General features: G+C 36.7%; 1 protein-coding gene across 1 annotated transcript in view; it reads left to right on the top strand.

Annotated features, from left to right (window-relative positions):
* Nucleotides 1–21,376, top strand: part of LOC107288199 (neuropilin and tolloid-like protein 1) — a 79,147-nt gene that overhangs the window by 503 nt on the left and 57,268 nt on the right. The window contains 3 exon segments of the mRNA XM_029284292.1: nucleotides 8,002–8,116; nucleotides 12,164–12,301; nucleotides 18,359–18,607. Coding sequence (XP_029140125.1) covers nucleotides 8,002–8,116; nucleotides 12,164–12,301; nucleotides 18,359–18,607 — 502 coding nt within the window.

Here is a 21,376-nt window from a genome sequence, read left to right as displayed (position 1 = left end):
CTGCCTTATTCAGCGGCTATTTCTCCTCGCTCACCCAGCCCCGCCCAGTTCCCTCCTCTGCCTCTCCCCCCCTCCTCCCCACGCGGCTCTTCTTTTTTTTTGCGTGGATGCCTCTGACAACGCGCGGGAGAAGAAGCGGCTGCAGGCTGGGAAAGCCCCGTGCGTGAAAGCAGCCGGTATTGCGGACTTTGTCCTTGGCGCGCCTGCGGTGGAGACTGAGCGCAGAAGCGGCCGAGTGAAAAAAAAGAAAAAGAAAGAGGAGAGTTGAATCAGTTTCAGGAATCTGCCTCTTCCCGCTGCTGCTGCTGCTGCGCTCAGGATCGCCATCCCCGGCTCCGCCTCCCTTCTCCTCTGCGATCTCTCTCTCTCTCTCTCTCTCTCTCCCACTTCGCAGCCCAGTCTCGGATTGTCCCTTGAGGGTGGAAGAAAAAGGGATCTACGTCGAGAAGAAGCGGAGCCGGGAGGACGAGGCTCTCCATTTCCCTGCTACCTCCGGACTGAGGGAAAAGAGATAATTCGCGGCCGCCGGCGTAACACTAAACTTTTATTGCAGTGCCGCCATCCCGCCCCACTCTTGGTCTTGGACCCAGAAAGACTGCAGCGCGCAGAGCGAAGATCCTTCGCAGGTTGGCCACGCAGGAGGCGAGGGTGGAAGAGGCGCCATCTCTTGCTTGGGGGCAGACACTGAAGGGCGCTTGGAAGGCGGCGGCGGCGACACCTCCAAGACTGCGCGGCCCTCCGGGATCCTCGCTCCCGATCGCTGCTTGAGAGATTCTCCGGGTTTAAACGGCTTCTGGGTTCAAATGTGATTTGTTTCTCTCTCTCCCTTCCTGGTCCTGCTACCCCGGCCGGAGGAGACGCACTTTTACTTCGGCTGGATGTGCCGCCACGAGGCGGGCGACGTGAGCTGGGCTGACTTTAAAGGGCTTCACCTTTAATAATAAGGATTGCGCGGCGCCCCCCTCCCCCCAAGATGACTAGATCCCCTACTGGGTGAGCCCATTTTGCTCTCTCCTCTCCCCTTGTTCTCTTCCCCCCCCCTCCCGCCTCCCCGGAGAAGTCCTCCTTCCCACTTTGGGGCCTCTCCCACCTCGTCCCACTCGGGAACTGACGCCAGGCCCACCCGGCTTCTTCCCTTCGGTGCGCCGCAATCACTCTAAAGGCCGGACGAGCTCGGCCTCCAAATTCTCTCCGAAATACTGGTGGCTGTGTGAAACTGGCGAGTAAAGCGGGAGGAGAGAAGCCCGCCTCCCTTCTGCGCCGGAGCCTGGGAGCTCCCTGTTGGCGGTCGTCGGCCGTCGCCCGGACTCGAGCTTTTGCGTCTCTTCCTCCTTCGCCCTCCTTGGCCGGTTATGCAGACTCCCAGCGGCTGCGGCGGCCGCTACTAGCACCCGAGGCTGGCTGCTCTGGAGCCGAGCGGTGGCAATGGTCGCTCCTTGCCAAACGGCGGGGCGAGAGCGCGAGCGAGTGCGGAGGGGGGCGTCGAGCTTCTGGGCTGAGGAGCGTGTGCCGCGCGCGTGGGCTCCCGGCTGCTCGGCTCTCCACCGTGGAAGCCCCACCGTCTCTAGATGGAATTAGTGGAGAGCGAAGCCCCTTGTGTAAGGAACAGACATGATCCATGGACGCAGCTTGTTTCACAGTGAGTACCGCTTCCCCGCTCCCCGGGGTTGGACCGAGACAACCGCGCGCGATCTGACGGCGCTCGAGTCGGCCAACCCCTCTCCCCCTCTTCACCTCCCCCTCCCCTCCCCGCCGGGGAAAGGTGGTTGCAAACTAGGAGAAAGATCAGTTGCGGAAAAGCTTAATGGCGTAGGTGTAAATCTTCCCCTGCTACCGCTTCAGACGCTCCTATCTCTCCCCCCCCCCACACACCCCCACTCATCGTCCCCACGGAATCGCGAATCGAGGGGCTGGACGCCCTGAAACCTTGAACTAACCGTGAGGGGAACTCCTGGCTCTAGATCCGGGTTGCGATCTAGAAGAATCCAGCGCCGGAGGCAAATCTGCCCCAAAACCCGTTTGCGGAAGGAGGAAGGGAGCGGGTGGGGCTGGGAGACGTTGCCCACCAAAACTCCCTTTTCACTTTTTTTTTTTTTTTTTTTTGGCCCCCTTGTGCAGTTAAGCTAACGGAGGCTTTAAACCGCGCAAAAGTCGGTGCATTCTGGAATTTGGCCAATTCCGAGTAGGAGTAGGGGCTGATTCAGCCCATTTCCTTGCCCTCGTTGGGAATACCTTATCTCTGAAATTCACTGGAACTTACTTCTGTGTAACCAGGATGAAAAGCAGAATGGCTCTGGTCCTTCCCCCCCATCTTCATTTCTGTATGTTGATTGACTCCCAGGTAGGCGTGAGGGTGAGATTTTAACCAAATGAATGGTAAATATCCATCCCTGGAGCCAGCTGTCTAAATTAATCCAAACTCATCAATTACTGCCATTATTCAGGATTAAAACAAAAGTGCTGGATTTGAGTACTTCTTTTCTTCCTCCTTCAAGAAGCTCCTTATTACATTTAAGTAACTGGATCGTGATTACTCTCAATTCTAAAGTTACAGTTTTTCTTAGGTTTCTTTCAGTATTTAAAATTCTCATGTCCTATGGTATAATCCTTTACTAATCTGGATGCTTTGACATGCTAGTGGAAGTGGGAGAAATTTTTCATTTAATGGTACTTTTATGTCCAATTCAATAACAATTTACTGAACAAATTCAGAAATAACATCTTTATAACCCAGGTTAAATAATGAATTTAAATATGTTCAATAGGTATCTCAGCAAACATGGTACAAAACTGTCTTTAATACTTGATTTAATTTTTTTACTAAAAAGATTTTTTTTGAAGTGTCAATGATGGACCCCTAGATAAAATTAAATTTGTTTTCAACTTATTTTTTCTGTTCTCACTGAATACAGTACAGACAGCATTATTGAAGGAAGATGTGAATCAAAAAGCTTAAAGGGAATGGGATGTGAAAATGGACACAGTACTATTCTTTAAAAGAAAACTGCTTTCAAAGCATAGTGAATGGATTTTTTGAGTCAGGATGGTAGGCAAGATGTTAATTTTCTCCTTTTCTGTATAACTTTATTTGATGGAGGCCATAGAAAATAATCAGATGAAAGGAAAAGGGATTTAGCATTAATTCATTTCTAGTCAAGTGAAAATTAAGTTAAAAAGTTATCTGTAGTTAGAACCATATGGTTAATAATATTCAAGTGCTCAGTAGCTAATAGGATTCATAATTTCTTCAATAATGTGCAAATAGATTCATATATTAAACAATATTAAGCCTATTTGATTAAAATTAAATAATTCTGCCATTAAATTTAATGGGGTGTGTCCATATCTTTTAATTTACATCATATCAATAGTCATCCAAAGTGTATTGGTTATTACTATACCTATTTTTTCAGAAGTAGATGAAGCTTAGGGATATCTTCCTGGCCTTGAATTAGTGTAGTTATTTCAATAATTCTAATTCACAAATTTGGGGTTAAATTCTGTTAACACTTTGGAACAAACATGGTAGAACATTCTGCAAAGTAAACCTGCAAAGAATAGCATAGTATGATTAAGATATACAGTACATGATTCAATAGCAAACTACTCACCAGTTTCTCTTACAAACATCTAAACAAATCTTATGTCATGTATATACACTGAATCAACTTTCATTACACAAACACAAACCTTCATTTAAATATCTGTGAAAGGAGTAAACAGATTCTCTGGATGTTTTGAGCTACAAATCCATGATGCTTATTGCTGTTGAGATTTCAAAACATTAAGAATGTAACAGGTTGACTACATGGCCTACAATTTGATTCTTATCAGTGAATGGAGTTAGGCACGAATAACTGACCACAGGTTTCCTACTTTAGTAAAGAGGGATACATATTTTAATATTGTTTATGATTTTTTTCAGAAGGTAGCTTGAGTATCAACAAGGATGTTTCCAGACAAGGTGCTGGATTATATTTATAGAATTTTGTTTATGACCTTCTTTGCTTTCTCACCTCATCTTCCTTCCTGCCACAAATCATTCATTAAGGAGAGAGAAGCAGAAGGGCGTAGGAAAGCTCAATGGCTTTTAATTGGTACTACAGAAAGTTCTCTGAAGTTCCCCAATTCATAGAATAAATGTCAAAATCTGTGTTTGAAAGAACACTATATAAATCATATTTTTTTTCTTTCTGGTTTTGGAATTGTTGAAATACATGCTCAGTTTGCCTATTTAAAAATAAAATTTAAATGCTTAGTATGGTGGCAGCTATTGTTCAGGAACAAGAAAATAAAATGACAACAGTAGACTTGAAGTATATTCCCTGCCCCATGGCCTCTGTCTAAATACACAATTTTTCTCTTTCCTCTGCTTCTTAAATGTACTGATAACGATTTCAAAACCCGGAAATTTCTTTAAAGTGTTTTGGAAATCCAAGATGAATAATGCATTTAGCTAATAGCAGACTTTTGCCTTACAGTATTTCATATTAAATATATTTTTGACACCTTTTTGTTCAATCAATTTATTATACAGTGGTGTTTTTTTCAGAATATATTACTGACTTCCAAAACAAAACTTTTCTTTCAAAGAAAAGTGGGTTATGTTGGTATTATGAAATATAAAATAAACAATATTTAACTCAGAATATCATGTTCTCTCAACTAAAGTTCTTTGACAACTAATAGAACTATGTTCACTGACTTGGGCACACATGGAAAATTCCACAATATGAGGCTAAAAGCTCAAGGACTAGTTTGAAGTTGGGTGGGCTTCAGAGTTCAAAACTCACAAGGTCAGGGTTCAAGGTCTACAAGTGACCACTATGGGGAAACAGGTTTTAGAACTCTGGTGTTCCCATCCAAGATTAGTCACAATACTGATTAGTTCTCTAGCTTATTCATACATTGTTTCAATCCTAGAATACTTTTATTCCCAAAGCCACATTTGGCAACAGGCTGGAAGCCATACCCGTGTACTGGTATTTCTTATCTGCATAAGTTTATTATCTTTTTATAATCCCTACAATATCGGTGTAGGATTATGAAACGGAATTAAAATCACAAGAACTGTGCATGACAGAATGCTTTGATTCCAGCATTTTAAGAGGAGGATAATATAATAACAAGAGATAATAAGTAATAGCAGAGGTTATTGAGGACCATATGTGGACCAGAATTAACTATGCATAAACTAAGTCTGTTTTAAAGTAGAAAACTACTCCATCGGTTATGGTAACTATGGGAAGACAAGAAAATGTGAAGCTTTAGATTGTAAAATAGTAAGAAAGAAGTTGCTAGAATTCTAAAAGTATCCACAGTGGCTTGAGGGAATATGTCAAGAGAAGATAGTTGAGGGAATAAGGCCTCAGGACTTCTTCAGAACCAAAACAACATAACTTTGAAACAGAGTTGGAAGGGATGTTGGAGGTGTCCAACCCCCTGCCCAAGGAAGAGACTATACCATTCCAGATAAATGGCTGTCCTTCTCTTCTTAAACACTTCCAGTGATGAAGCCCTCACAACTTCTGAAGGCAAACCATTCCACTGATTAATTGTTCTCACTGACAGGAAATTTCTCCTTAGTTCTAGGTTGCTTCTCTCCTTGTCAATTTTCCATCTAGTACTTGTCCTGTCAGTTGTCAGGTGCTTTGTGGAGAATAGATTGACCCCTTCTTCTCAGTGATTTATATATCTTCTAATATAACAAATGGAGAAATTTGTAAGTTTTATGGTACCATTAAGTTACAACTAAGCCATATTTATAACTACTATTTGTAGAAAGTTAATCAGTATAAAAAGTTTCCAATGATTAATATTTGTAAATGGCAATGAAATTAGTGGAGTACCTACTATGGCCATACCGGATATAAAACAATAGAAAATACATTGCTTATCCTTCTTTTTCTTAGCAGTTCCTAGGACTTTTAAATAATGCTTCTGATCTGTTGCAAGATATCTTGAGAGGAAGGTATAGGAAAAAATGGTAATGGGATTCTAAGATTGTAACTGAGGAAAATTAATAAACGATGCACTTAACTTCCCAGTAGTTATGGGCAGCTAATTCTATGAAGCCACTAGTGGATATAAAGGGGAAGGAATTCTGAACATTTTCTCTAGGATTTCCTGATGCTTTTAAGTAGCTTACATGGGTCAAGAACAAAATATGCTATGATCCTAAGATGTACAGAACATATGAGATAAGTTTTGAACTTTAGCAGCATATACCATATTTTGTATTTGTACACATTGGCACAGCTGATAAATGGGGAAAGGCAAAATTATGCTCAGTGAAGGCACGTCTGAGATGTAACATGTCAGTGGACTCTAGATGTTAGAAAAGTAGGTTCATTATTATTATTTACTTAATTTTCTAAATACCCAGCTTGATTCCAGTGTAAGTATATAACATAATGTTTTTGATGCCTGAAAAACATGGAACGCACAGAAACTTTTAAGACAGGCATTTATTAATTGTATTCAAAAGCCTACTAGCTGGATGAAACAGAATTCAAGTGACTGTTTATTAAATCCATTAATTGGATGACCTTGAAGAAATACCAAAATGTAAACCAGAGAAAGAGTTAATCCATTCACAGGATTGTTACAAATTTTGATTGTAGGAAATTATATAATAAATACTTTGTATGAATGATCAGATATGTAGAATTGTTATCACTTGCGAACAGTAATATGAATGAAACAACATACATGCCTAACAGACCGTGTCACACTGGATCTTCAACATAGCTGGCTGTTTAGATTGTGCCAAGTAGTGGATTTTGAAGGGCTTGAGGTATCTTCCCAGATATTCATAAATGTTTTGTCATTAAATAGTGGCCAAACTAGCTAAAAATAGTTGTGTGTTTTTAAACAGTATTAAAGACAGATAACACTGGAGAGTATGATTTACTGAAATCTGTATTAAGATTTTAAATCAATTGTTAACGTTCTAGTTTGGAAAGCTCAGTGTTAAGACACCAGTTATTAGATTGCAACTCCAAGTCATAGTTATTTGCAGTAGAGGTAATTATGGATTGTATCTAGTGGAAAGCTGAATTCTGTACCAGCTGAATTTTCCATCATTTGTCTAATAGGACAGTCTAATATAAAGCAAATGTTGAATAAAATGGAAGAGACAATTAATTCTATACTGAAGTGGGACAATCTCTTCTTTCTCAGCTTTTCTAGAGTGGAACTACTTTTAAGTAAAATGGTGTCTTCCTACTGCTAGCTATTGCTGATAGCCTAGAAGGCTACCATGGATGGCCACTCAGATTTTCAGCAGGACAAATATTGTGATATTGGATGGGGACATCATCCAAGATTTGCCATAGTGAATCATTTCCATAACAGCCTGGATTTAAACTTCATGGGGTCCAGACAACCCATTTCTTCCAGAGTTCTCTGTAACTGTTGCTCCACCTACTTCTTACAATCTTCTCCCAAAGGGAGATTAGAGAAGGGATGGTAGTGGTCCTAATTCACTGAGTCCAGGGCAAGCTTCTTGGGAAGAAAGTAAACCATTACCTTTTTCAGAGCAGCTGTTATCTCCCATCCCTATAGTGAAGTGTTGATTATTTCCTAGATCCAGGTCTATCTGTGTGCACATAACTGACATAGTTAATACCAAAAGCTCATAAAGTATCGTCCAGTTTTTGTTTTTTTCAAATCTGCAGTGTAGTTTTATGCAGAAGTAAGTTCCATTGATTTTCCTGAGACTTATGCTATGAAAGTAGCATAGGATTGCAGGTCTGGCTGTATGCAGTATTTAAATGGTCTCACCTCAGTGTTTCTCTTACTGAATTCTGAGCCAGTCATAAATCAAAATGTCTCACACTTAAAAGATAAGTCTATTTATTCCTGTTGCTATCTACAGTAGCTTTTACTATGATTATGTAGCCACTCTGTTTAGGATTACTATGTTCTTATGAAAATAAGTTGCAGCCACACAACAAATACAGTTTGTTCTTTCTTTAGCATTTTCTACTTTGGATTAAGATTAAGGATAGGGTTGTCCTAACTAATTTGTCATTTCAACTAATATGTTTTTATTTTCCAGTTGTAGCAAGTTTTATCATCCTACACTGGGCTGGGGCAACAAAAAAAGGAGCAGGTATGTTTTTAGAAGAAAATATTCCTATGAGCTGATTTTGTTTACAAATGATTAAAACTTAAAATGATTTACATTTTTGTCAAACAATTTAGTAATGGGGGGATTGTAGTGCTTAGTGTGCTGAACAGGTTTAAAGCAGGCTATGACAATTAATATTGAAAACACATATCTTATTTCCAACTATAGACCAGCACTGAACTATGTTAACCAAAAATTAATGAATAAATTTTCTGAATTCCAATGCAGCTGCAGGTCTAGCATGTTTCTGTTTGAATCAGGAGGCCAAAACAGGTAAAATAAAATTCTACAAATTGGATCCTAAAATAAGAGTATCATTTCAGTCACATCCTGACCAACAATTATATGAAGTTGGTAAACTTAGAAACGTATGGTTACATTTATGGAATCAATGAATTTCAAGCTCAGAAGAAATAAAGTGATCTAGTACAAAGAGAAGAGAATATTTGTAGCTTATGGTTGAACTCTGGAGTCCTTGGTACTGTCTGAGCTTGGTTATTTGCTTGCAGACATTTCTGTAAAAAAGATGGATTGGTGACATTGCAAACATTTATGCTTCTTGGCTTGGAAATATGAATGAACAGGTGCTGCTGCTACTTTCAAATGCAAAACAAGCATTACATCTCAACGGTTCCTTTCTGGCAGAGAATACAAATGGAATTCATAACTCACAGATAACTTTTTTAAAAAAAATGATATTAGTAGTTGACTGGAATATAAAGTAATAGTAACAAGAATTTTCTGGTCTGATTCACAAATTTCACTGAGCCAAATCTTGTTCCACAAAAGTTTATGGAGGAAACAATTGATTGGTTTAGATTAGAACATATGCTCAACTATAAAGCCTACTTTGCAAAGTCTGGGTTTACAATGCACAATTAAAACAAAACGTACCATATTCTGGATTAATGTGAGAAGTGAACTCAGCCAACTTTAAATGTGATTACTGTATAACCAATATCCCATATCAGCTCATCTAAAAAGTAGATTCCTAAAGATAGGATTGCTGAAAAATGATTCTGACAGAATTAAAAATTACAAACATACAAATATGAAGCTTTCTTAACAAATAATAGAAAAAATAATTTTCATGTTTGATACTATTTTAGAACATTTAGAATCCTAAATAATGTAATTCTGATTAAATATAAATCATAGATCTATTAAATATAGCTAGTCAAATTTCTACCTCAGCCCAAAGAAAAAAAGAAAGGTAAATACTTAAATATTTAAAAGGTAAATAGCTATAGATAGTCCTCAGAATGCAACAGCAATTAGAACTAGGACTGCTGTTGCTAATTGATCCATTAGTAAAGTGTGAATCACATGACTTCACCCACTAGAGACAGCAGTCCCAGCATTCTGTTGCCATCATTAAGCAAGGACTTCATGGCTTATTAAGGCCCACATGTGGACACAATTTTTGATTTCCTGCCAGCTTCTGTATTGGCTTTGCTTGTGGGAAGCTGGCAGGTAATGTCAGAAACTGAGACATAACCACAAGCTAGGTGCAGAAGGCTCAGATCACAATTTACATAATTTGGGGATGTTGCCGACAGCCAGAACTTCAAGGATATGCCATAAGTCTACCTTGTGGTCAGTGCCGTCACAAGTTTGAATGGTGGCTGAATAGGTTGTAACTAAAGGACCACTTGTATAAAACTTGAAAGTAAGTAAACTCATCGTCCTTTCCTGTCTATAGATACGAGCTAGAACAAGGAGGGATGAATTACCTTCATTACTTATTGCCTGAGCATATTTTGAATAGTTTCTTTTCCTATGTGTATTTATCTAGTACTACTGCCACACCTAACAGAGTTAACTAGATTACTAGTCAGAATATTGTTAAGTATGTTATAAAATGTTTTACTGTATTTAAGATATGTCCACAGCTTTCCCATGATTAACTGTAATTAACCTGGAAGGAGTTCTTTTTGACAACCCATGTTTCCTGTAGGATTTTTAGGAATTGAATTTTTTTACCTGCCGTGGAGTTTTCCAGCATACTGACATCAGATATACAGATCTACCCATTTCCTGGATCTTCTCTTTCAGTCTTTTTGAAGACAGGGATAATTTCTTTTTCCTTTTTTGTCTTCTGGCATTTCATGTTTTGCAGGTTTTCCTAAATACAAAATGCAATCTGAGAATCTATGAGCAGCTTCCTTTAGCGCCTAGGATGTCATTCATTTGGAACAAAAGAAATGAACTTATTCAAAAGTTCTTAGATACTCCCTAAAATTTTCTCTGTCAATCACCTCATGCTTGCTTAATGGAAACAGATCCTTTTCTGAGAGAGAAAAAATACATTACCTCTGAACAATTTGTCAATTTCTTACACAATCAGTTTTCTGCTCCTTTTTAAATTGCATATATGTAAAGACAACTTTTTCTGACCATCACTTTTAATCTTAGCAATTCTTGTCTCTGCCTTTCTTTCATAATTACTCTTTCTTTCCCCTTCTATGTGTGTCCTTTCTCATTCTTTTTTTGATTGCTTATAAGCTTTTTGTGCAGCTGCATGGACTTCCTTTATTTCCCCCTTTCCTCTTTAATTGGAATTTTTTATGATTGCATATTTAATACTTCCTTTTTTAGAAACTTCCATTAATATCAAACTTTTATTCTATTAATTTTTCATGCAAGAACAGTCTATTATCATTTTTTTTTCTGAATTTATTCAAATCACCTTTCCCTGCAGCCCAAGGACTATGTTTTTCACTTCATTTTATATTTCTTAAGTCAGATGCTCCACCATCATACGGTTGCCTCCCCCAATAAATCCTTTCATATTACTAACTTTTTTTCCCTATTGGTTAAATCATATTACATCAAATCAAAGAAATCCAATTGCTTTTTTCTTTTTATATCTTGTAACCAAAATCAAACAGGATTTTCCTGGAAATCCATCTGTAGCAATTGCATCTTACCAGATAACATTGTGATTAAATCTCATTACCATTACAACATTCTCTCATTTGATTTTGGAAAATGTCATCCATAGCTTTTCCTGATTGGATGGTTGGTAATCAGATCAGATCCTTTCAGCAGTGTTGCCATGCCATTTGGGGCAATTTTATATAGGTAGAGATATTTTTTTAATTATAATGCAATTCCTTCTTTAACATGCAATGGTTCCAGTTTCTGGAGTATGATGAACCCTTGATACTTTGTTATATGTGAGAGTATTAGTAACTGCTGCTTCAAATTGATTTTTTTTCAAGAAATACCATAACTTTGCACCTGTTATACATGCACACTACTGTTTTCAGGCAAAAAAAAAAATAAGGCTATAACTATATAGCATCCTATCCTTTATTCTTGCAGATTCTATCATTGTTATTATTGTTTTAAAATTCTGTTTGATATCTTGTATTTCTTGATAGCTGATAGAAGAAAATATTTGTTAAGCTGTGGGGTCCTTGGTGCTCTCTGAGCTTGGTGGTTTTCTTGAGATGTTTCATTACCAAACTAGGTCATATCATCAGTGGTAGGCACTGTGCTAGCACTGATGATACTACCTAGTTTTGTAATGAAACATCTGCAAGAAAACAACCAAGCTCGGAGAGAACCAAATACCTCAAATTCCTTTGAAATGCCCTTTGTGGTAGTCAGTATAATTTTGACTGCCCTATCAGGCTCTACTGTCGAACTCTGGTTTAATGTCTCAAAGCATTTCCAAAAGTTTAGGTTTGGAATTTCCTCTCTCTGGTGTAACTATGGAAAAAGAAGATCTCATCTTTGGGGTTGGATCAGGGGTAGTCAACCTTGGCTCTTTTATGACTCGTGGACTTTAACTCCCAGAATTCCTGAGCCAGCTAAGCTGGCTCAGGAATTCTGGGAATTGAAGTCCACGAGTCATAAAAGAGCCAAGGTTGACTACCCCTGGGTTGGATTAATAAACTCAGATCCTGACCCTATGCTATAAGTAGGAGGTTATAGCAGGCTACAGGTGAAAGCAAGTGATTGCACATTATGTATTTAAGCCAAAGCATGATCTCATCTTCCCTTTTTCCCCTTCTTTTCCAGAAAAGCAAAGCAGTTCAGAAGGACAGAAGACAGTTCAGTGTGGAGTGTGGACAAAATACACAGAAGGAGGTATTTTCACTTCCCCGAATTATCCCAACAAATATCCTCCTGACAGAGAATGTGTCTATATTATAGAAGGTAATCTAATACATTCCTTTCTCTCTCTCTCTTTTTCCATTGTTGTACCTTTGGCAATGATTATTAAACTTAACCATTTCAAAATGAGCTTTATCTAGTAAAAATGTATAAACATTCATTTTTTGAGAGGGATATCACTATGTTCTATGGCTGCTTCTGTCTTGTTTTTCCAGTGCACTAGTAGCACCCTCATATTTGAACATAGAGCCAGCTTGATGTAGTGGCTTAGATGCTGCACTTTAGACCTGGGGGGGAGGTGTCTGTGAATTCTAGTCCTCCCGTAGAATGAAAACCAGTTGGGTGACTTTGAGCCAATCACTGTTTTGTTGTGGGGAAAATTGTGGGGAAAAGTTTGGGACAGGGACATTAAGCAATTCCAATAGAGGAGAGTATATATAGCACAGTGGAGTTCTTGACGCTTCCTGGGGTTGATTGATCGCTTGCAGACATGACCAGCTTACTTGTACTGGTGATGTTGCCTTGTTGGGTCATGAAATATCTGTAAGCAAACACAACCAAACTCAGCACCAAGAGCTCTATTAGGTATACCAATTTGATCAACATTAAAGGCTGGATAAACATCTAATAAATAAATCATATCATAAGGAAAGAGCTACATAAGAAAGCTTTTGGCTCTTTTTTCAGTTTATCTTCCTCTGCTAAAAGCACTAGGGACTTCAGGTCAGAAAAACTATTGATACAATCATAGATCTTGAAGTGCTGTACTGTGACAGGTTAGCATCTTCTATTCAGAGGAATTGTTTACTTTTGCATGCACATGTTGGCTTTGATCTCCCAGTCGTTTGTGCCATATCAAAGGCAAAGTCTCTGTAATACCCTTCATTTAGTCTTAGAAAATAAGATTTTATTTTGAGAGTTACTTTTCAGAAGGTTAGGCTACCATCCAGTATATTTCTTTACTCCTCTCCTTGCTGCTGGGGGTGAAATTGCAAGACTTATTTGCTAATACCTGAGTTGTGAAGAAAATGGAAGTGAAGAAAGAAAACTTTGTATTCATAAAAAATTGATACGTTTCCGAAAGAGTCCGCAGAAGCTTGCAAGCTGATAATTAAATAGAAAGCATTCTCTTCCATTTTTAGACTCAGTAATTTGACAATAAGATTAATGCTGTTGCACATCACTCTAATTTTTGTAGTCTTTTTTGAGTTATAAGAAATGGGATGTTTCATAATATGGTTAGACTTTTGGCAATATTTCAGAATTGTTTGCAGCAAATCCAGGTCAGTTACAAAGTGTATCAACAGGAAGTTGCAGCCAAAATTCTTTGTAAGAAATGTGTTTTTATGATGTTCACATTAGATCAGAGGTAGTCAACCTTGGCTCTTTTATGACTCGTGGACTTCAACTCCCAGAATTCCTGAGCCAGCCATGCTGGCTCAGGAATTCTGGGAGTTGAAGTCCACGAGTCATAAAAGAGCCAAGGTTGACTACCCCTGCATTAGATAGTTCCAGGGTTGCTAAAACATTTAAATTATTTTTTAAAATGTGATATTTTATACTCCTTATACTGATATCATTACAAAATAGAGGCCCCTGATAGATTGGAATCTACATATAATTATCAGAAAATCATGTTTTTATAGTACTTATTCTTTTACATTTGTTGACATCATGATGGAGGTTTGTTAATCTAAATGCATATATAGTATATAAAATTATCTGCTTAAATGATAATACTCCTTCATTCTTCTCCCATATAAAGGGAGAAACAAACCTTTTTGAAACAAAGAATATTTTGGCTCCTGTTGTTCAATTACATTTTTTTTCAAAAAAGTAATATATTTGAAAATTATTATAGGTAGTCCTTGAGCCCAAACTTTGAGCCCAAAATTTCTGTTGCTAACAAGAGAGTTGTTAAGTAAGATGTGCCCCATTTTACGCCCTTTTGCCATAGTTATGTGAGTTACTGCAATTGTTAAGCAAATCTGGCTTTCCCCATTGAATTTGCTTGTTGGAAACCAACTGGGAAGGTTACAAATGGTGATCACATGACCACATGGCAGTGCAACTGTCATAAATACATGCCAGTTGCCAAGTGCCCAAATTTTGAACACGTGATTGTAGGAATGCTGCAATGTCGTAAATGTGAAAACCGATCATAAGTCACTTTTTGTGTTACATGTTACAGTACCATGGTCACTAAATGGTCACTAAATGTTGGTTGTAAGTCAAGGACTACCTGTAGGGTATAGTCAGTTACATTATCCATATAGTAACATTGAAGGTATAGTTATTTTTATTTTTTATTGGCAGAGCTTCTGAATTTCTTTAGGTAGTAGATATCTTGACTATTTGAAAAAGACATGAACTTGTTCCAAAGTATATTGGACAAATCCTCTCCATTGTGGTTGTAATTCATAAATTACATTTTTCACAAAGTGTTAGGATCCACCTTTTTATAGTACTGGATTCTTTATTTCTGCGGTTGGGCTTGAACAATTTCAGCTAAAGAATTTCAGCCCTTTATAGCAAATACATTAATCTTCTGCTCTGAAGCTGTGAGTTCTAGTTCCACCTTAGCCAGAAAGCTGGCTGGGTGACTTTGGGCTAGTTACTCACTCTCAATCCTTGCTGAGTTGTTGTGGGGAAAATAGGATGAGAGAGGAGTGTTAAGTATGTTTGCCAGATTGAGTTACTTATAAAATAATAAATGTAGAATTAAAAAAGTAATAATAATTTTAAAAGTCATAGCTGAAATATTGGTGGTGATTTATTGTTTTGTTCTCAGTCATATCTATTTAAAGACAACAGTATGTTACAATAACATCATACATTCTAAAAAAAGTTCTCCTGTGTAATATGAAGAAATAACTTGATCTAGGATGCTTTTTTATATGTTGGGAACAAAGAAAGTATGGCTCCTGAAAGAGTGAAAAAAAAAATCTTTTCCTCAATTTAGCTCCTAATTTTATTTCCTATACTTTAACCTTTCATTGTTATCCACTTCAAAGTTGAGTAGCAGTCTGTATAATTTTTTTTAATACCCACATGTAATGCTAAATAAGAATTTAATATTTGCTTAGAATACATTAAAAAGTCAAAGAGCTTGGGTTCTAACTTCAGACTGTTGCAAAAAAAAAAAGAATTTAATTCTGTCCATTGTAGCTAATCTAAATTGTATCAAAATGGATTTTTATTGCTGTTTTAGATTTTAAGATTGATTTGGCAATGAAGTATTTTAAATTCCAAATTCCTTTTATTAGGCTGCTTGCTGCTAACTAATGGGAGTTATCAAAGATTATTCCAGTCCATTTGTGTGATATTGGCTCCCAGTTACGCAGAAAAGATGTTTAGATCAATCTTTCATTTCCAGACATTCTGTTAAAATGAAATAGATTTTTTTTTTGCTTAGCTTCAGCTGTCAGCTACATGAAATTACAGGCTGGTAAGAATTAAAGCCTTAATTGTATGGGCCTCTTTCATTGCCTCTATTCCTCTGCTTCTTGTTAGAACCCCAAGTCTTTTTAAGCAGATGTAAAACCTCAAGGCAGCACTTCTATAAGATAATTAGATGAAAAAGATGACAAGACATGCCGGCATTAAGCAATCTTTTCCATGTTATTAGGACTCTTTGAAGAAAGGTAATTAGAACCTAAATTAAAAAGATTGCTAAGAGTTCAAGTAGTAAAAACTCATTGCAGAACAGCTGTGACCCACGACCACTGTAGTTGGCAACATTTTTTTGCATATTTGCTTTTACTATTGCTGGAGAGATAAAGAAAGAAGAAACTATCCCATATTTTTTCTGAGATGACACTTGCAATATGGCCAGTGGAATGGATGAATAAATATGAATAGATAAGTGTTGGTGTAGGTGTGTGTTTGTATATACTGGCCCATATTACAGATGAGTGCAAATATCTGCAGTGATTCTCCTTCAGGGTGTAAAATAGCTCTTGGGAGCTAGAGATGACATTAGGAAAGGTCAGGGAGTAAAACCTAGCAAGATTTTTTGGGATAGGCTACTATATCTGAACTGCACAATCAGCATAATCACCAAACAGCACTGAATGTCAACTTTGTTGCAATCAACTATTGAAGACTTGCATTAATTATCACATAATTATTTTGAGCCTAGTATTATTTTGCATACAAAGAAGAAAAATGATTGTTTTCATTAAAATAGACATCCTTTTTGTGACTTTTTTTTTAAAAAATCCAGATTTGTTTGACAAAGGGAAAGCTTTCTAGAACAAATCTAATATTGCCTGTCCCTTGCTTTTAATTTGATGTGCAAACCTATTCCTTGGCCAAGAGCTTGTAAGGTTTAGTGTTTCACAGTAATTCAATCTGTTTTGTTTATCCAGAAGTCCAGTTTATTAATTGAACAGATTCTACACATGAAAGTTGAAATACTTTGATAGTTAACATTTCTAGAATGTAGCTCTGTGCTTGCCTGTTCAATGAACACTAGCATGTGCAGTCAGAGATACAATCTCTGTACACTAGCTTAGCTAGTCAGAGATACAATCCTGGAAATTAAAATTAAAAATTAAAATTTTAATTTGAAGTACTAAGTGCAAACTTTGTTTCCATTGGCTGAAGTTGTTCCTGAACAAACCAGAACACTTAAGCTGGTATGAAACTAGTATGTAGCTTCCACATCCTGCTGTGATTCCCAATGATACCTACTGTACCTTGCTGTTCTAGAGATTCCCTAATTCTCAAGAACAAATGGGTCACAAAGGGAAGCAGGAGAATGAGGAGAACAAATGGCATTTCCATATATGGACATCTTCCATTGTATGAACATTCTTCCATTGTTAGCAAGCACATTTGCGTGATTCATTAGTGACTCAAAATGTCAGTGCCTTTGCTTTGTTTTTCATTACCAAATACATTGCAAAAGCCAGATCATAAAGAATGTAATCTGGTTTTGGCTTCCGCATTTGACAAATGACAGATGTAACCTGTATGTGGGAATAGGATGCAGCCAGTTCAAAAATAGATGTTGCTTTTTTACATTGAGCTTTAGATAAAGAGAAGAATTCTCTCTACAAGTCCGCAGCAGAAATAGTGCATAAGTCTAATCCACAATGTTACTAAGTTAACATCTCTTTAATCACTTTTAATGTTTCCATTTGGTTAAACATTGAAAGCATGCAAATTTGTGAAAGCAAACTCATTAGGCAGCTATATTTGAGCTACAAATTTTAAAAACAGCTAAAGAACTAGTATTTGAGTTTTCTTTCAAGATTACTTCTACTTTTCCTTCATAGAACAGGATTTCAATTCTTATGCTGTTTAATAAATCAGAAAAATATGCTGAAAATTCTGTAAGTTGGGAAATTTCAGCAGAATTTGACAAAATAGTGCTGTACTATGGTGGTAATATATACTTACATGGAAAGAACAGAGTTTATGAACCATTTAGAACTACTTGAAATTTAGTGAAGACATGACACCTTAATGGATAGTTTTGTGTCTTGTTTGTTTAACCAGAATTTCTTATGCGTGAATAAGATTTAGATGAGGCTCAAAATCACACTGAAGGTCATAGTATTGCAAGACTAAAGGTAGTTCTAAAAGATTCACAAACCCTAGGACTCTACTGCTACAACAGAAAAATAAACATAGCTAATCACATTAACGTTGCTGAATGTAGTTGCTACTTAGACCAGCCATTACAAATAAACAGATATACATAAACGGTGGTGCTTTGCTAACATTTACTTTGCTTTGCTCTTTAAAGAAAAAATAATTGCAGGAAAAGAAGAAGCAAAGGAAGACTTGAGTGCCTATGCACATTTTTTTTAGCAACCAGGCCATTCTGTTACCTATTGTACATGTCCTACAATACAGAATCTAACAGTTCAAAAAAAAAAAAAAATTAGCAGGAAAGCCAACTGATATTATTATTGAAAAGCCTTCTGTTTATGCTTAGAAATAATAGCTCTGAGTAGACTTAAGTTATTTGCCTAAGCAAAACCTCAAGCCCCATAAAATACGGTGATACATAAGTTTAGAAACAGCACATTTGGAAGCAAATATATTTCAGTGCATAAAATTATGGAAAGGCTTTGTTTTATTTTTCAGCTGCCCCAAGACAATGTATTGAATTGCACTTTGATGAGAAATATTCCATAGAGCCTTCTTGGGAGTGTAAATTTGATCATATTGAAGTGCGAGATGGACCTTTTGGATTTTCTCCAATAATTGGTCGTTTCTGTGGACAGCAAAATCCACCTAAAATAAAATCCAGTGGCAGATTCTTGTGGATTAAATTTTTTGCTGATGGTGAACTTGAATCTGTAGGATTTTCTGCACAGTACAATTTCACACCTGGTAAGTGTAAATTTTAATAATTTCAGAGGAAGATATTTTAGTATTTATAATGATAGACTTTAGAAATATTGTAAAGTTATGCAATAATATATTAAAATTAAAATGCCAAATTTTTAATATATTGGAAATAGGAAAAAATGTTTGTTCTTCAGAAAATAGATGCTTCTTTTTTTAGAATTTAATCTGTGCTTTGCATTTATACTGAGTGATTTAATTTAGTTAACTGGCTATTTATAAATATTTATTTTATTTAGTTAACTGATATAGTTATAAATCATCCCACTCATGGTGATATATAATGTGAGACAAAAAATAAATAAAGCAATAAAGCAAAATAAAACTATAAAAATAGAAGCCAAAGCTTTCATTACAGGAAAAGTCTTTTTGAAAACCCACAATTATGATGCCTAATGAAGCATAATAAAGGAAGTATTGTGAACCCAATCTAGGAAGTGATTTTATAACTGCAGCGTTCCTAACAACTTTGAAATCCTGGATGCACAGATGTTAGAAATAAAGCTGGTATTATGGGTCCAAAACTTCTTAGGTTGGTGATGATCATTATGTGAACAATTATCAGGGTTTTTTTTATGACCTTGAAGACAACAGCCAAAGAACCATTAACTTGGAAAGACAGGAGGAAAAAGCTTCACATTTAATCCCTGCAGCACAGGCATATATAGGCTGTGATCTCTCCCTGCTGCAGCAAGGAGGTGTTTTGTTGTAGTTGGCTTCATTCTTCTCTGCAATAAAGTATCTACACTGGCTAAGTGGTGCCAATTCTAGAATAAGAGAAGATTTTAGATTTGAAATTATGCCAGGCTGAATCATGACAATAGAAATTTCCAATGATAGTTGCAAATTCTGGGCAAGTAGTATAAGATGAGATAGTTATCTAGGCTGTTGCAGCTATCTAAGAGATGATCTGGTGGCTGGAATTTTAAAAAACAAAAGCAAAACAGAAGCCTACAGTAACATTCTGATACAATGAACCATTGAGAAGGAGGGGATATCCATTAATTCCAGTTGTCCATTAACTACAAATGTAAGTCATTTACATAATCACATAATTGGTATAAAAAGCATCATTTGCAGTAAAACGTCCATTTAACAAGCAGACTGTCAATTTAAACATCTTTTAGTGGAATTGGGAGCCACATGAAAAACATGACCATAGAATCCTACACCTGTTAAAGCATGGTCCATTGAAGCAAGTTTAAGTGTACTATGATTTTATCTGGGTAGTAATCATTGATGGAGTGCAATATACATTTTTATGCTGGGAGAATTATGATCACGCAGAAGGAAAACAATTGAAATGTTCACTATGTATTAGTCACATCATTATACCATATTTGTTTTGTATATGTAGATCTTGTCAGCATCACAGTCAACTATATGAATGTGTTTTCAGTAAATGAAATAATATTCCCCACAAATGAAGTGGAAATATGCTTGTTTTAACATCATCTCAAGAAAACATTCTACTAAGAAAAAATGTATTTCAGGTCCTGCTCTTCTTTTATCCTTTGAACATCGTCTTTTATTAAAAACAGAAAGTAGTGATTCCCCCCCCCCCCCATCTCTTAAACTGCAAATTGTTTTGCCAGAGGAATCCAAGATCCAAAGCATAGGATTCATTCAATCAAGCAGTTCTGTGAAATAATCTTAATTGCCGTCTTTCAATTCTGCCTTTCCTCAAATTGTCTGATTTGTATTTCTGAAAGCAAAAGGAGTATCTGCAGTCAGATTTGCAATGAAACTTTGCAATAACTTGCAGAAGCTTTCAGAGATTTCTAGAAGATTCATTATATGGAATGAGAAGTGCTCCATTCTGAATGTATGTCAATATCTTCCGTATAGTTAAAGAACTGTGAGCATCAATATGTTGGCTTCCAAGTAGTATCTAGAATAAAGATTGTAGCTTGCATAGATAGATTTATTTATAAGAGGTAAGACTGTATTTTCATTCCAGTTGTAGGCAAAATGACTGGTATTCCCTAATGTATATGGCATGGGTATCATCAAGATTAGTATATACCCTTTCTGTCTTATTAAAAGGAATAAATTTGAAAACCTCAATTTTATCAATGCCACAGAAGATGATAGTAATAAATTATTGATTGTTTTAAAAAATATATGTTATCTGTGAAATCAAGAAAAAGAAGAGGTGCAATAGGGCTGAATAAAGATGAAGTTAATAAATACTATACAAGCAGAGAAGTGAAGGTAGAGGATTAACCATGAATAAAAGCACTAAAAGATATGCCAGAAAACATGAATAGCTATAATTATTGTGGATGAGAGTGAAGGTAGAATCCATAGGTTGCTGTTAGTTTCATATTAAATTCCAGTGAATTATTATAATGAAAAGTGGGAAAAAAATTAAGGGTAAATGGATGGGGAAGGGAAGAGAAATGTACAACTTTCTGAATGAATTTGAACCAAGGGGAAAAGGGTTTTTTGTTAACTGAAATGAATGAGAAAAGAATGCATAATAAGAAAAAATGACTAGGATATTTTGACACACAATAATGAATGTCCGATGATTTGGTGTATATTGGCTTAAGAAAAAGTGTCCTTGGAATACATGGTTAAATTTTGTCTGTTGATATCTACAGATGAAAAAGGAATGCTTTGAAAAGCATGGTATATTTTAGTTTATGATAAAAGACTAAAGACTTAATAAAAAATACAAAGACGAGAGGTTCTAACAGAATAATTTTTGCATAAATTTGACATCTAAGAGAAGAAAAGATGTTAAAGAAT

The sequence above is a fragment of the Protobothrops mucrosquamatus genome, unplaced genomic scaffold (genome assembly GCF_001527695.2).
Source record: "Protobothrops mucrosquamatus isolate PMUCROS unplaced genomic scaffold, P.Mucros_1.0 scaffold498, whole genome shotgun sequence".
NCBI lineage: Eukaryota > Metazoa > Chordata > Lepidosauria > Squamata > Viperidae > Protobothrops > Protobothrops mucrosquamatus.
This window is presented reverse-complemented; position numbering and strand designations above follow the sequence as displayed.